At 42.1% G+C, this 17290-nt stretch overlaps 1 protein-coding gene across 3 annotated transcripts in view; it reads left to right on the top strand.

Annotated features, from left to right (window-relative positions):
- The window catches only part of SPTLC3 (serine palmitoyltransferase long chain base subunit 3), a 134509-nt gene that overhangs the window by 91383 nt on the left and 25836 nt on the right, over positions 1–17290 (top strand). For all 3 annotated transcript variants that reach the window (XM_027826543.3, XM_043544037.1, XM_043544036.1), the window contains exons 7-8: positions 3928–4033; positions 16542–16761. In XM_027826543.3, the coding sequence (XP_027682344.1) occupies positions 3928–4033; positions 16542–16761 (326 nt within the window). The remainder of the gene's footprint in view (positions 1–3927; positions 4034–16541; positions 16762–17290) is intronic.

Genomic DNA, 17290 nt, shown 5'->3' with positions numbered 1-17290 from the left:
TTATTGTCCTGCCTTTTCTAACCACCTCTGACTAATGGAAGGTTTTGTTTTTAAGTGAAGCAATTCATCTTCTTTGGGGCTTGCAAAAGACAAGACTGGGGGGGGCTGAATAATCTTTTCCGAGATCCATCTGATTCCTACTCCTCTCCTAACACTGGGTCAATTTGTTTCATTAACCTCTTGCTCTTTATGTTGAAGAACCTTGTATTATCTCTAACCTCCATTTAGAGGGCAGCAAATACAGCCAGTGATTGGCTGCACTGAGGGGACCCACAGGGATCTTTCATAGTGGCAAAGGAGGGTACTAATGGTACCACTACATTCCGAATGTAATTTGGTTTTCTCCAACTCCTCTTGAACGGCCAAATAAAAAAAGTTCAGATTATAAGAAGTATGTCATACCTTATAAATTGACAAACCACTCTCAGCTCAGTGTACGTCAGAGTTCATGAGGAAGTGCCAACTTTGCTAAGGGCTAGAGCGGGGTATACTTAGTGATGCTGGATAATACCTTTCGCTATTGAGTCAATGGGACTACTCATGGAGTACATACTGAGTAAGGGTCCACAGTTCAAGCTGGTGTAAGGACAAGGTGCACAAATACGGTTCATTTACTCTGCATAGTTTAAAATACATTGGTATAGACGGAAGGTGCATCTTCGTAAAGTGGAAGGGTTGTATTTTCTTAGAAGATCAAGATTAGATGTCGTAATGCTAAAAGAATAACACCGCATTCAAGATTTATTGCTGAAAATGTGGCATTAGTTAATATAAAACATGCCAGCCGTGTTTGTAAGGTATCATTATCTACTCCCAGCCTCCGACCTGCAAACACAGACACACAGGACTGTTTTCATGGGTGTAAAACAATCAAATCACTTCAATGGAGAGCGCAGGGCCGAAACACTCTAGGGCCGCCCACTGCTTCTACAATGGTCACTGAATTCTAAGGCACTCCAAACTGCATTGTGCTCATGGGCTTCAGGTACTCCAGAATGCTTGGTGAACGTGACACAGAGCATTGAGCCTGAGTTGCAGAATTGAGATCTAGCTCTACGTTTCAAACACCCAAATTCAAAGGTATTCAGATCTAACATTCTGCTTAACCCCTTTCGTAGTGGAAAAGGCCACCTATGAAATTCAGATCAGATCCCAGTTCACAATCTGAAATCAAATTTCCCACCCAAACTTGGAGGTGACCTGATCCAGGAATATGGATGTCTAACCACAGTAGAGTGGTAGAGGAAAGGGTTCAGCCAAATGAAGTAGATACAGACCCATCCCTCATGTATCTACCACCAACTCAATCCTAGTTCTGGCAGCAGTCAGGAAATTGGAACTACACATCTCCAAATGCCATGCAGGGTGCTGTCTTGAGGCATTTTGGAATGTGCACTTCCAGATTCTCACAAACTGCAGGAAGTAACCAGCTTCAAAGAGAAAAGGAGTACTTGTGGCACCTTAGAGACTAACCAATTTATTTGAGCATAAGCTTTTGTGAGCTACAGCTCACTTCATCGGATGCATACTATGGAAAACACAGAAGATGTTTTTATACACACAAACCATGAAAAAAAGGGTGTTTATCACTACAAAAGGTTTTCTCTCCCCCCCACCCTACTCTCCGGCTGGTAATAGCTTATGTAAAGTGATCACTCTCCTTACAATGTGTATGATAATCAAGGTGGGCCATTTCCAGCACAAATCCAGGGTTTAACAAGAACATCTGAGGAACAGTGGGGGGGGGGGAATAATAAACAAGGGGAAATAGGTTACTTTTTATAATGAATCAACCATTCCCAGTCTCTATTCAAGCCTAAGTTAATTGTATCCAATTTGCAAATTAATTCCAATTCAGCAGTCTCTTGTTGGAGTTTGTTTTCCAAGTTTTTTTGTTGAAGGATAGTCACTTTGAGATCAGAAATCGAGTGACCAGAGAGATTGAAGTGTTCTCCGACTGGTTTATGAATATTATAATTCTTGACATCTGATTTGTGTCCATTTATTCTTTTACGTAGAGACTGTCCAGTTTGCCCAGTGTACATGGCAGAGGGGCATTGCTGGCACATGATGGCATATATCACATTGGTAGCTCACGAAAGCTTATGCTCAAATAAATTGGTTAGTCTCTAAGGTGCCACAAGTACTCCTTTTCTTTTTGCGAATACAGACTAACACGGCTGTTACTCTGAAAGCTTCAAAGAGGTTACATCCAAACCCAAATATTGGTCAGATTTCAGTCAATTATCAATTTGGAGCCAAATTTTGGTACTTCCCTAAGCTTTGTACGTTCTTTTCTTTTTCTTTTGTACTTGGGCATCTGCCCATTCTACTTTTTAAAAAGTATCTAATTGGCATCATATTGTCCATAACCAATGCCTGAAGGAGCAGCAAAGTTTCTAACACGACTTCAGGCTTCTTTCAAAGGAAAGCCTCATCGATGCCAAACAGTGTCTTTTTGGCTAAGAAACAGAGTCCCTTCAGGGCATTTGTACCCGTTCGCATATTTTCTCTCTCTCTCTCTCTCTCTCTCTCATTAATCTTTTTCCACTCCCCATCTTTCTTGTAAAGGACAAGATTCCTCTTCTTGCTAGAACTGACCCAAAGCCGCTTAACTGAAGTAGGCTTAACGAGTCTCTATTCTGCTAAATGAATTTCAAATGAAATAAACATAAAGTTCAGTGGCATTTGCCTGTGTTGATCATAATGAAATATCTTTTCAGCTATTCTGTTTTGTTACCAGCGAAATGTCTGTTTTTAATGACTGTGCTAAACACAGCAGAGTATGACCACAATACTATTTACTCTTCTAAAATTTATTTCTCGTCATGATCCTGTAGCCTGAATTATTGTATATAACGCTCTTAACTTTTTTTTGTTACAAGTGTATTGTCATTGTGATTACTTTTGTGTTTTAAAATTATGTAATTGATTCAGCTCTCCTCAGATTTGAAGCCCAAGGCCATGACTACACTACCACTTATGTTGGCATAATTTATGTCACTCAGGGATGTGAATATTCCACCCCCCGAGCGACATAAATGACACTGGCATAAGTGCTAGTGTGCACAGCGCTATGTCGGCGGGAGAGCTTCTCCTGCCAACAGAGCTTCTGCCACTCGCAGGGGTGTTTTTTTATGCTGACGGGACAGCTTCTGTTCATCAGCATAGAGCATCAATTCAGCTGCAGCACTGTAAGTGTAGACGTGCCCTTAGTGAAAGGGGACAGTGCTGGTGGAGGGAAGCAAAATACATACAAATTATAATCTTTTTGTCTACTTAATCTCTTCTTTTGTCCCTAATTGTAATAATCAGAAAACTACAGGACTAGATCCTCAGGTTTTGTCCGTCAGTGTCCGCCATAGGAGTCAAGGAAGCTAAGGTGATTTATACTATTTAAGGATCTGGCCTGTAGATTTTATTACAACAAGCTTGCACTTGTAGGGAAAAATTTTCATGTGTCATTGACTTTCAGTAGGGCTTGTGCTCTTAAATCCCTTAGGCTCGTTTGAAATCTCCCCCTGTGAAGCTCACTATACTACAGCTTCCGGATGCTGTGCATTTCTTCAGTCCGATTAAAGAATTATAGACAGTTAAAATCAGGAGCTGACAAAAGTGTTTCAGTTTTATTTTCAGATAAAGAAGCTGAGAGTTTCTAATGGTTAAAGGAAAAGTTTTTCCCCGTTGAGGTGCATAGTTGCAGAAAGCTCTTCTGGTTATATTATCACAAGATTAAATTCAGGCAAATTAAATCAAATATTAGGCATGTAGCCTTTGTACAACAGAAGTGTGCATTTAGGAGACATTTCTCTAACTGTCGATTTCTTATAAAAAAAAAAATAGTGGCCAGAAAGAACTTAAAACTTCCTTTTAAAGCCCCTTATGTTAATACTTGGTTTTCTTCCTTTCTTTTATTTTTAAATAAAGACATGCAGAGCCTAGAGAAATTACTGAGGGATGCAATAGCATATGGGCAGCCTCGAAGTCGCAGAGCATGGAAAAAAATTCTCATCCTAGTAGAGGGCATTTACAGGTATGTAGGCATTTACAAATGTGTGAGTACTTTGTATTATAAAGGAATTTAATAGACGTAACACTGGGATTGCCTGAGAAATTCAATGTATTTTTTTTAATTGCTTCACAGCTCATGTAGGATCTTCAGTGATCTTTCTAAAAATTGTTGGTCTGCAATATTAACAGTAATAAGGCAGTAAAGACAGTGTCAGTGTTTTATATATAAATCCTGAAAGTCAACCTGAGCCCTAGTGTAAATAGAAGTAATTCCAGTGTGGTCCCTGTGTGGGATTTTGAATACTGGTTTGCAAAGCACTTTCCTTTGGGATGGGGTATGCTATATAAATGCAAAGGGCTGATCTTCAGCTGGTGTAATTGTTGTAGCTTCACTTAAGTCAATGGAGCTGTGACAATTCACAACAGCTGACTATCTGCCCCAAGGTGATTAGAAAGCTGTTCCATTTAGAGTTCTCTGTTACACATTGATGAATTGAGAAAAGGTGGAGGTACTGGTACTGTATACATTTTGCATGCCGGTTTTATATCCAAACAGTTGAAAATAAACATTTAAGACCAAATTCAGCCTTAGTGAAACTAGCATATCTCCAGTAATCAATGTCCAGTGGAGTTGCACTCAGGTTGTGGGTACAAAATTGGGATGTAAAAAATTATAGAGTAGTGGTACCCATACCCCAGTATAAGAGGGCAATGCGTAATAGAGGCAACTTTGAGGGTCTGTCTAATATGATGCATAGTAATAATACCTTGCAACTGTATAGGAGTGTATTTTATACAGCATCCTTTCAGCCAAAGTGATTTACAAACCAATATTGAAAGTTGCATACAAGGATCACATTATCCATCACTGAAATAGTCACGTTGAGTAGCAGCAATTTATGGTTTTTGAATAATTAATGCTAGTCATCCTGAGCAAGATATTTTTTTAATTAGGATTAGAGCTAGGTAAAAAAAATTGGCCAAAAGTTTTTTCACCGAAAAATGCAGATTCAGGTTGACCGCAACATTTCACAAATTTGTGTCAATTTTGGCAAATTTTTTCAGTGGGAAAAAAAAATAGAAATATTAAAATGGTTCATTATGCCATTGGTGAAACGAAATGTTTCTTGCTTTTTCAGGCTAGATTTACAAGGGAGTTGCTTTGCATTTATTTTTTAGAAAAGAAAAACAGTTAAAAATGCCAAAACACCTTGAAACAAATTTTTTTACCTTTCATTTTGCCAGAACTTCTGAAAAAATTCAGTTTCAAGTTGACCCAAAATGACTTTTTTGATTTTTCAGATCATAAGCAAAAAAAGAGAAAAAAACAGTTACTTGCACAGCTCTAATAATTATGCCTTTTCTTTTTTCATGTTGTCATAACTTCATAGTCATCAGCATGTTCTTTTTGCATAACTTGTTCCAGCTTCTGCAGAAAACAAGTCAGCCCTCATCTAAACACCAGTCACGCAGGTTTAACAGCAGACCAGCTGATCCAAAGCAGGCTGGATATCTCCCTTTAGTCAGAATAAACAGAACAAAGCTGCAAATAAACATAGCTCTGCACAGCTAAAAGAAAGTTACATTTTAAGGACTTTGATCATGCAGAAATTAAGTGGACCACCAACATTTTAATGACAAATACTCCTGCCAGTCACATGGCCTACAGAAAACCCTTTAGCTGCTGTACTTTGTTCAGTTTTTAAATCCTTTACTTTGGATGTGCACCAACCAGGGAAAGTGAAGGTACCTTTGTGTCATGGATGTATGGTTAAAGTGAGCAGTTGCACAGACCCATAATGTAAACTTGCTCTGGAATGTGTCACTTACTCAATCTCCAATTTTATGGGACACTGAGCATTAGTTTTCCTTAGATCTGCAGCTAGTATTCACAGATAATTTTCTTTTTGAAGAAAGCAGAAGAGCCATGTGTCTTTCTGTTGCTATGCACAATAACACCATGTAAAACTTCAGAGAGAGAGTTTGATTAAAAATTCTTTGCAGGGGTGGATTTTCAAAGGGGCCTCCAGGAGTTAGACACCCAACAACCACTAACTTTCAGTGGGATTTGGGCATCTATCTCCCTTAGTCTCCACTAAAAATCCTAACTTTGGTGTGGTATCTGCTAAGGGTATGTTTTCACTACCTGCCAGATCGGCGGGCAGCAATCAATCCAGCGGGGATCGATTTATCGCATCTAGTCTATACGCGATAAATCAACCCCCAAGCGCTCTCCCATCAACTCCTGTACTCCAGTGCCGTGAGGTGCAGGCAGAGTCAACGGGGGAGTGGCAGCAGTCGACTCACCGCGGTGAAGACACCACGGTAAGTCGATCTAAATATGTCTACTTCAGCTACGTTATTCACATAGCTGAAGTTGGTAACTTAGATCGATTCCCCGCATCCCTCACCCAGTGTAGACCAGGGCTAAGTGTTTGTCAAAGAAAGTCTGCATAGGAGGATATGGAGTCAAATACTGTACCTGGGATCTCTTGTTTTGTTTTGTTTTTTTAAGTGCTGGACCATTTATTTCCACTAATAGCCTTTGTATCTGTGCAAGCAAAAAGCATACAATAAGGGTAGTAATAATACTTAGCTTTCTTATAGCATCTCATCAGAAACTAGTCCAAACATTTGCTAATTTTAAAATCTTTATTGTATACTTGTGAGGTAGGCAAATAAGAAATCGAAGCTCATGCTTCAGATGGCAAACCAGTTCTGTACTGGGTTGAGAAGGAATCCCTACTGCATTGCCACCACGATGTATCATTGCATGACTGGCTAGACGCAATATTGGATGAGAGTTGACCTGTCCATGAAGGACTGGTTCTTCTTGAGTGATGGTCTCTTTGTGTATTGTACGCATGAGTATGCATGCATACCACATGCCTGAGTCTGGAGAACTTTCATAAGTCCATTGGTCCACACATGTGTGGTTGTCCTCCTCATGCTCTGAAGTAAGGATATAAAGGGCAGGGCAAACATCTCTTGAGTTCCTTCTTACCACCTCCTGGCCTGAACAAAAATTCTGTGTCCACTTCAATCTTCCTATTCTAATATCAGTAAAAACAATTTTTAAATAGTTTTAGTAATTTTTTTTTTAGTTTAGACTTAATATTCTAGTGTTGTTTTACAGTTAGTATAGTGAGCTTAGTTTTCCCTGCCCCGTGAAGCTTCTCCATGTAGAGAAGAACTATGCCAAGAGTCCCAGGGTATGAGAATTGTGTCTCCTCCCCGTGTTCCTTTTCCGTCCGCAAAAAAACACCAGCATAGCCTTTATCACCTCACCAAGGGCATTAGCTGCTGTTCCTTCCCTCTCCAAACTAGTGAAAGACAAGTGCTCCACCTGCTGAAGCACCTCATGGGAGCAGGTCATGAGGCCTCATTCGGATCCAGGCTAGGGAGAGACACCCTCAGACTGCGAGCAGGACTTCTCCAAGCATGAGCTCTGGAGCGGAGGCTAAAACTCTTAAGCATGAGAAACCCTCTCATGAGAATAGGGGACATGACCATATAGACATAAGGACAGATCCCCATCCAGATCTGCCTCTAAGAAAAAGGATCTCTACCCATCTTGGTCCAAGTCATGTGAGTCATCACACATGGGTCATAAGGAGTTAGTTCCACATAAACCTGCCATTCAAGAAGGAAAAGGAAAAATGATCTGACCATACTGGTTCTGGCTCCATCCCACAAACCAAAAGACCAGTACCCACCAGGCCTGTCTGAGACCTCCACGCTGGGACCCCATTCAATGGTTCCAACGCACTCCATGTGGCATTCTCTGAATACCCTGTTGGAGGCCCTGGATCTGCCAGTCCCCTCCTCAGGGGCTCCCCAAACAGCAGGAAGAACCAAAATCTTTACCTCACAGTAGAATATTCCTAACAGGCCCAATCCTCCTTAGAGACATCCCTATGCCTGAAAAAATCACCTTGAGAAGAAAAGGATCGCCCCCTACTGCATGCACAGCTCAGAGCGTCCTCCCACTGGTACAGATGGTACCACCAGTAGAGCAGGAATCTATTAATTTGTCAAACAAATCTGAGGCTCCAGACAAGTCTTTTTCTCCCACCGTACCCAATGAAAATAAGCCCAGACAGAACCCACAGGAGGTATTGGAACCGTCCACTTCCTTCAGGTTATGGCTACTGAGGGGACCATTAGTACCCTATGTCTTGGGGACCTCCCCCATCAGTCAATCCTTTTTACTAGCCTAATGGGATCTGCATAACAGACGTACTGGATCTGTGCAAGAATCACACCAGCCCGTCTCCCACAACGAGTAACAACCAGCTCCATCCAAATGAAGCTGAGCTGGATCCACTGGTTCTGCCAGTTCAAATGGGTATGCCATTCTCTTCAGCTGAGGAGGCAGTTGCTCCATCATCCCCTTCCTTGCCCAGTGACCACAAGCAGTACCAGGAGCTGTTATAGAGGGTAGCTACTGAGCTTCAGATACCTTCTGAGGAGGTCCAGGACACCCAGCATGGTCTATTGGATACCATCCAGCCCTCTGGATGGGTCACCCTAGAAAGGCCAATCAATCAGGTCGTTTTGGAATTTGCCAGACCTATGTGGTATACCCCTGCCTCCTGTGCCCCCTCCCTGAAGAGGGTCGAAAAATGATATTTTGTGTCAGCTATGGGAGCAGAGTTTTTATTCATTCATCCATTACCCAACTCTTTCATGGCACAAGCAGCTACAGAAAGGTCCAGGACACAGCACCCTACGACTACCCCAACTGACAAGAGCACTAAATGCCTCCACCTTTTGGGGAGGAAAATATTTTCATCAGCTAGTCTCCGCTTCAGAGTTGCTAACTACTAGGTACTGTTAGCAAAATAGGATTTCTTGAATTATTCAAAATGTCTAAACCTTAAAGACAAACTTCCTTAGGAAAATAGGGCCCAGTTCCAAGCCCTCATTGATCAAGGCGGGCTGATGGCCAAAACTTCACTCCAAGCAGTGGTAGAAGCAGCTGACACTGCCTTTCTAGAGCCATTGCCACCGCTATAGTCATGAGGCACAAATTGTGGCTGCAATCTCTGGAGTTCTCCAGGGGAAACCAGAAAACCATGACGGATCTTCCCCTTGAGGAGTCTAACCTCTTTAATGAAAAGACCATTTCTACACACTCTGAAATACTCTAGGACAGCCCTCCACACACTGGGCATTTATACCCCTGTCCTGAAGAGGAAACATCAGAAGCAAACCTACAGGCCCAGACCTTCACCTCAAGCATTCTATCACCAGTGCCCTTATGAACCATCACACAAAAGGCAGTATGCAAAAACCCACCTCTGAGACGGGCACCCCGCCCCACCCACTGTCCAAGGAGTTCTTTGGATGGTATGCTGAAGGAATGTATGCTGACGTTGATGCCATGCCTTATTGCCCCCAAAACTCTGTTTGCTGCCTTACACACTTCGCTCATAACTAAGGTGCAATAACAACAGACAAATGGGTACTAGAGATCTTCCACCACAGCTACACAATCGAGTTTATTTCATCTCTCCACTACGGTCCCCATTCCTGGCCCCTTCTCAGGAACCCACTCTCACAAGGAGGTTCTTCGTCAAGAGATAAAGTCTCTCCTTCCAGAAAGAGGCCATAGAATGGGTGCCACCCTAACATCAAGGGAAGGGATTCTACTCCCATATGTCTTGGTCCCCACAAAGTCTGGTGGTTGGAGACAAATTCATGATTTACACCAACTAAATGTATTCTTCCAAAAAGTAAAATTCCACATGGTCACATTGGCATTAGTAAGTCCCTTTCTGGAACAGGGGGCACAAGGTTTGTGGCCCTCGACATGAAAGATGCTTACTTTCATATAGACATTCACCTGTCCCACTGAAGAATCCTCATATTCCTCATTGGGAAAGACCACTTCCAATTCAGAGTGCTCCCATTTGGACTAGCAATGGCACTCAGGGTCTCTACAAAAGTCCTTTCAATGGTAATGGCTTGGATGAGAAGACACATATGTCTTTTCATATCTTGATGACTGGCTCCAGACATGCAGATCCAGCAGGGAATTCTAGTTGGCGACCCTATTCCTGCTCCATCTACTGTCTTTCCTGGGAATCTGTGTCAGCCACAAAAATCTACATTGACTCTCACGAGGTCCATAGATTTCATAGGTGCGACTCTGGACTCGACTACAGCAAGTGCCTATTTCCTGTTGGAAAGCTTCCATACCAGAGGTGATTTGATAAAATAGATCACCCTCACATCTCAGACTATGGTCAGAACCTGTCTTTCCCTCCTAAGCCATATGTCCTAATGCGGCCATGTAACACCATTCGCCAGGCTTCATCTCCACTGCCTACAAACCTGGCTTCAGTCCATTTACTCACCAAAGACAACCTCAATGCTAGAGTAGCAATTCCAGCCAAAGTTATGGCCTCTCTTGCCTGGTGGACAAATCCAGAGAAAGTCCAAATTGGGGAAAGGGTGGGAACAAGATCTCCTACCTCCCCCCAATGTAGAGACAGTCATCGTCTGGAATTGGTGTATCAGAAACCACATAACCCTCTCAGCAATATAACTACCAAGTGCACACAACTCCCAAGCAGACAGTCTCAGCAGACACTTTTCCATGGGCCATGAATGGGAGAGTTGCAATTCTGCTCTGAATGAGATCTTTACCAAGTGGGGAACACCATCTTGGGATCTCTTTGCTTGGGATCACACGTGGAATACAGATAGGGACCACACATCTCAAAGAACCTCCAGTTACAGGGAAGTAACCTCCATATATTCAATATTGCTAGATACATATAAGCAGACCACAATCAATCCAGTATATTGGTAATAACATTTAAACATAAAAAGAAGGGTGAGGGAAGACATACTAGAATTCTTCATTTTATATGTGCTTGAGCTTCTGTTTTCTCTCCTTCTGACCCTTTCCTTTCTTGGGCTCTGATTTTGAAGTAGCAGTAAGATTTTACACTACCTGGGTAGGCTAGATTTAGTTCTTTTTAGTTTTGACATTTGGTAAATCAGCATTCTTACACAAAGCATTGAGAAGGAGGGGAGAATTCTTTAAAGTATCCATCTTGGTAAGGTCATATGCTGCTTTCTTAAATGGGTTTCTAAAGAAATGGAGCATCATTGATAACTATTATATAGAATTAAAATCACTTGGTCAGATCCATAATGCAAGTTAAAGTATCTTGATTTACAAGTTTGGCTTGGCATCTTTTTGCATGGATGTAACTTTCCCCTTTGGGGATGGGGGGGGGGAATGGCAATATATGACACTGATGAGATCAACTTTAAGGGTCAAATTCTGCCTTCATTTTCACTCCTGCAAGCTCACTGTTTGTATGTTAAGGGTATGTGAAAGAGTTATCCTACTCAGCAACACTGCACATGAACCTTGACTTACCAATCTGGCAAAAGTTGAAAAGAACTACTGCGAGCCAGTGTGGTGTTGAAAAATCAGACTGGTGTTTCAAAATCATAGCCCACTGAGTTTGCATGGGGATAAGTAAATGCAGAATTTGGTCCACAGCTTATAAAGGACCCAAGCTGGGTGTCAAATAAACAGTGAGAAAACATTTCAGTTTTTAAAATTTATTTGACATTCAGAAAAGGAAAGCTCAGCACAGGTAAATGTAACTATTAATGAAAGCTGGCTTTTAACTTGGACTAGTTTGAGAGTAAATTTATTCCATATTCAGTCCAAGCTGAGAGAGACAACGTGGCCATCAATCCTCAGTATAAAAGCATGAACAAGTTTTGGCAGGGTCCATGGCAGAAATTAAACTGACTTGCTAAATCATGTCTCTATTATCTAAATTCTAGCTAGTGTTTTCCTTGGCTTCTACTGTTTTCAGTTTAGGGTCAGTCAGTTACTGCATTCTTGTTCAGTTTCTGGTATATTTGTGCTACGTAGTAACATATTTACTTATAAGTCAGATGGGCCAAGGCCCAAGGCAACAATTGAGGGGCAATATACAGTGGTCAAAACCGATTGTTTTTCATCAAACTTTTTTCTGTTTTCATTTTAATTTGACTTGGTCATATTTCTCTGATCGCTTGGACACTGTCCAGTGCATTTCCATGTATACTTGAGGTTTTTTTGTGATTCAGTGCCAGTACTCTAGGCAGTCTATTAGGGCAATTTTTTATATCCTGCTATTAGGTGATTGCCAGCCCCTAAGTCCAAAGGGGTAACATTTTACATCACTGGCCAGAGACCAACAAAAAGGGGTTAATCAATCAATGGCTGCTTCCTAACATTTCAAAATACTGTAATTTATTTGACTTTTTAAACTGTTGCTGTAAACCACAAAATAGAGACGTCTGCGTCAAGTCTCCTAAATGCCGCACTGTGACAAAATTTACCAAAGAAAATAATGCTAAAAGCAAAGATTAAGATTTAATGTGTGTATTTTGGAAGATCAAGATCAACATGAATACACTGCATGTATCTAGTTGTATATCGGATCAGAGGAAAGGAGTTTAAAGACCCATGACAGACATGATCAAGGGGCCAAAGGGATTGACTTATAAGGAAAGATTTATATGTAATCTGAGCAATGACTGAGGAAAGGGATATGATAAGTCTTCAAATACTGGAAGGGTTAGAGTAAATCTACAGCGATTGGAAGGTATTACATGCTGGCATATCTAGGAGTTGTGAGATGAAATTAAGAAGGGGAAACGGCAGTCTGAATATCAGTAAAATCAATCTTCTTGACAGTGCAATGAATAAGGCTATGGAAAATGCCTCATTCTACCAAGAAAAATGATAGAAGCCCAGTTGCCTGAGAATTCTAAAATGAAACTGGATGAAATGCTGTCAGTGTGCTGTATAGAATAAACCTGCATTGCCAGAGAGAGAGGATTAGTTGACCTACAGTGACATGTGTCTTCCATCTCCCAGGCTCCAAAGCTCTTGGAAGCCAATGGAAAGAATCCCATTAACTATGATGGAATTTGAATTGGGACCTAAACTCTGTGAGTCAGAAACTACACCATTTGTGTCCTGTACAAACCTTGCCGGGGGACCTCTTTCCAACACTTTTGTCTCGTGGCCTGGTTAAAACTTCATTGGAATTGTAGAGCAACTGGGACGTACTCATGTTGTGACCAAGTTATGTAGCAGAGCTAAGAACTTTGTATGTAACCGAAGCTTCAGCCCTGACACGGAACACAGTTAAGATCCTGTCTGCAGTACAGATCTGAACTGTTGTAACTGGGTCAGGGGACACCAGTGTCGTGAGCAGGTCATGGTCGTTTTTGTGTTGGAGACTGGCCCTAAGATTAGGGTGACCAGACAGCAAATGTGAAAAATTGGGGCGGGGGTGGGGGGTAATAGGAGCCTATATAAGAAAAAGACCCAAAAATCGGGACTGTCCCTATAAAATCGGGACATCTGGTCGCCCTACCTACGATGCATTATGGAGCGAACAGCGGAGGGCTGCAGACAGAGTACTGTGTGAGGGAAAACAGCTTCAGAAGTTATAGGCCGAAAGGACCCTACAAAACTCCACCACGCCAGGTCTGAACTCGAACAAATTCCAGTTGGGCTGGGTTTGAGGCACTAATACAGTGATGTCAGACTTCTGTCCCCAATCCTGTTTCCCTGACATTGACAGCATGCACTCATTGTTGAGTTTCGTAGATTAATTTGGGGGCAGATTCTGGTGGGGACTCCCTGAGAGGGATGCGGGAAGCTGGCGTGCAACTACATTGCACAGCGTAAGAGAGGGACTCTGTCACTGTTACAGTCCCTGCGCTCTCCTGAGGTACACACTGCCGCAAAAGGAACAGGAAGGAAGCAGAATCAAGGTCTCACCCACCTCCTCCACATTACTTCACAGAGGAAGAGACCAGCTGAGTGAGGAGGAGGAGCCTGCACCTTCCTAAAGAATAGTGTAATCTGCACCGGCCCCTTGCACGCTGGGCCCATGAGGCACAATCCCTCCCTGAGTTGCTCAGTGGATGGCACCGCTTAATGCTACTGCTCAGTCAGGCCACAATGACACAATTTAACCCCCCGCCCCTCCAAAAAGATGTTAAAGATTCCATAAACTCCTTTCAGACTTCCAGAGCTGTGAAATACCCTGAGCGTTTTGTAAGAGTAACACTACCAAAATGAAACAAACAGATACATTTCATTTCAGCTCTAGGTCCCTGGCTTAACTCCAGCACAGGGTAATATTTACTGGAAGTTTTACCTTCCATAAGGGCTGCTCGGTGGCCTATGTCAAATGAGTTTGGTCTCAGTCTAGTTCTAAGTAGAGAGGTGTCCCCATCGCAAGCCTTCTTCCGCAATCACCAAAGATCAGCAGAGAGGCCAAGGATAGAATGGGTACAGAAACCAAACTGGTCTCTTGTCTCTAGAGCTGGTCCCACCGAGGGAAAGTTGAGACTCATTAGCAGAGCAGCATGCAGGGAAACCTGCAGTAAAGCTGCCTGTGTTCTGGCCATTCTGTGGAAGAACTGGGCCTTTCGTTGTTCTGGTGGGCTCTGGCCACCATCCCAGAATTTAAATAAGCCAGCATCATTCAAGAACACTAATAGGTTCTTTGTTTCACTAACCTATTTAGACTAAAAACAATTAACTGCTACTTACACATCATTAGGCTATACTGTATGAAAACAATTCCATCAAATTCTCTTCACATTTAAAATCTCCTGGCAGTCATATATCAGGAGAGGGAATGTAACCAAGCTCGCTGTATTCCAGGATTCAGTAATTACATGATTTTGCTGTAGAATTACGCAGGGGAATCTAAATTTTCTACTTTTAAATTAAGATTTTAGCCCTTATAGCTGTGAAAATAAACTTCCAAATGTAAATAAATGCAGAGTGTCTTCCTGAGTCTGCAGACACCCTGAAACAATAACTCACAGTGGCATAATTTGCCCTCATTGATCAGCATGGGCTATGTGAAAATACTATTACATTCCTGAATGTTTTAGCTGCAACACAGAAGTAATGCAAAGTCCACTGTATTATTATGTATTGGCTGTAGTGTCGGGTATTGGGAGAGGGACAGTGGGATGGCTTCTCATTGTCAAGAGTTAACGAGATTTAGGGAGCAGAGGTTCAAGCCCTCCCAAAACTTTCAAGTTACCTACAACCCTGCCCATGAGAGTGAGGGAAAGAAAAGAGGCCAAAATCATGAAAAGCCTCCTCTGTGCCAAAAGCCTCTTGTCCCCTACTGAACTGCCAAACCTCCACTTTCTCCCTTATAACTTGTACAGTGCAGCTACATGTTGCAAATACTAAAATCTGTGTGGGCAGCATAAAACTGTTTGAAACTGATATCGAGATAAATAAGTCTGTGAGGCCGTACTGACTGTATTACTCATTTGCACATTTAATTCAGAAACAGGCTCCATTTTTCAATTTAGCTGGAGCTGCATCAAGATTTCCAGTTTGACCCACCTGAGCAGGGGGCCTCCCCACAGAATGTAGGTTTTGCTTGGCACACAGCACCTTGTTTTTGGTATGAAATATGTTAGCACTTTCAAGATGTTTTTCCCCTCACCACAGCTAGTGCAAGAGACCAAGTTTAACTGACTGTAAAAATAAACTGTAGAATACATCTGAAGGTATCTGGTGATAAGCTTCCTTAGGAATCTCACCCAGGTTTTCAAGGCATAATAGTGTCCACAACAAAGGTACAGATAGCTAAACTGCCTTGCGTTAAAGTGGATTTCTAATTTGTTTCTTGAGGAGTTCATCTTGCAAGGTAATTCCTGTTGTTCACCTACCCTATTGAAGTAACTACCAAGAGTGTAATGGGTTTCTTATCCTTTTTTCCCTAGGAGTGTCAAGAGCATCAATGCAGCATATTGAATTCTGCTCTTGTAGTAAGGAGAAAAAACATAAAATATTAAGGATCTTTTCCTGTGCAGAGCTAGATTGTGTGTGGCATCCCCTGAAAGACACAGACTAGGAGCGGAGGAGTCAAAGATGATTTTAAGATTGTTCCTTCTCCAAGAGCCAAGTCTTCCCTAAGTTAGGGAGCCTCCCCACGCCTGCCAGTGGGCTGCTCTGAAGCTCATCTATAGAAGTCTTTCTGCCCCTGGCTCCCACCTGTGCTACACTAGACTTCTCCTGCACTGCGGGAGTTCTGCCTGGATCTGTTGCCTTTACAACCTGTAAATGTTGTCAGAGTGGCATATAGACATACATGGGGGCCAGAGTGGCAAATACCTTCCAATTGTGGGGGGGTTGTAATAAATTATATACACAGATCTGGATAAAGTCCAGCATGTCATTTGAATCCTTCCCTTCTCTTTTCTGCATGCAGAAGTAGGGCTGATAATTTGCAAAAGACCAAGGAAGTCACTGGGACTGCTCATGTGAGTGACTGCCTGCTCAGCAATGGGCATAAAGACTTCCCAGTTTTCCTTTGAGCTACGAATTTGGTTTGAGCTTTAAAGAGGCCTTTTGTGGTATCAGGGTAACCCTGTCATCCATAATGTGTACCGTAGTGCTAATATTTAAAGAGAGTGGGGGATTAAAAGATTCATTACTAATTCTCATTCTCTAGCATGGAAGGTTCCATTGTGCGCCTGCCAGAGATAGTCGCCTTGAAGAAGAGATACAAAGCCTATCTCTACTTGGATGAGGCTCACAGCATTGGTGCTGTGGGAGCCACCGGCCGGGGAGTCGTGGAATATTTTGGAATGGACCCTGAAGATGTCGATGTATTGATGGGTACATTCACTAAAAGCTTTGGAGCAGCTGGAGGATACATAGCTGGCAAGAAGGTAAATAGAAAACTTCTAGTCTCTGTTTGGCACCAAAACAAATGGCATCTTATCTGTGTATGGTATGTATAGCTGCCTTTCCATACAATCTGCCATATAGCCGTGCTATTATAGAGAATTCATCATTCCTGTTTGGATCCCAAATGCATGATTGAGCTGTTCAGATATTCTTCATGTTGAGATGGGTAAAATATTCAGTTTTCTTATTTTTGTTTGATATTCATATTAGGTAATTTGCTGCGCTGTTGGTACTTTTGTCCCAAATCTGGGTGGAGGGCTTTATAAATAATGCTGCTGTTCATTGTCTTGGGGATATTCGGCCAGCTGTGGGTGGCTAAATATACTTCAATGTACAGCTTTGCATGCCCAGTTTGGGATTATGCCAGTATAACTATACCTGTAAACTATATCAGTACAACTGGTAAAACTTTCCTGTGTGCACAAGGCCTTAAGCCTTTATGTCCTGTAACTAGGCCCCCTACCTATGACTTATCCTAGTTTGTATAAAGTCGTTTGGCTCAGGTAAGTA

The sequence above is a fragment of the Chelonia mydas genome, chromosome 3 (assembly GCF_015237465.2).
Source record: "Chelonia mydas isolate rCheMyd1 chromosome 3, rCheMyd1.pri.v2, whole genome shotgun sequence".
In the NCBI taxonomy this organism is placed as follows: domain Eukaryota; kingdom Metazoa; phylum Chordata; order Testudines; family Cheloniidae; genus Chelonia; species Chelonia mydas.
The sequence above is the reverse complement of the archived record's forward strand: the minus strand, read 5'-3'. Positions and strand labels throughout refer to the sequence as shown.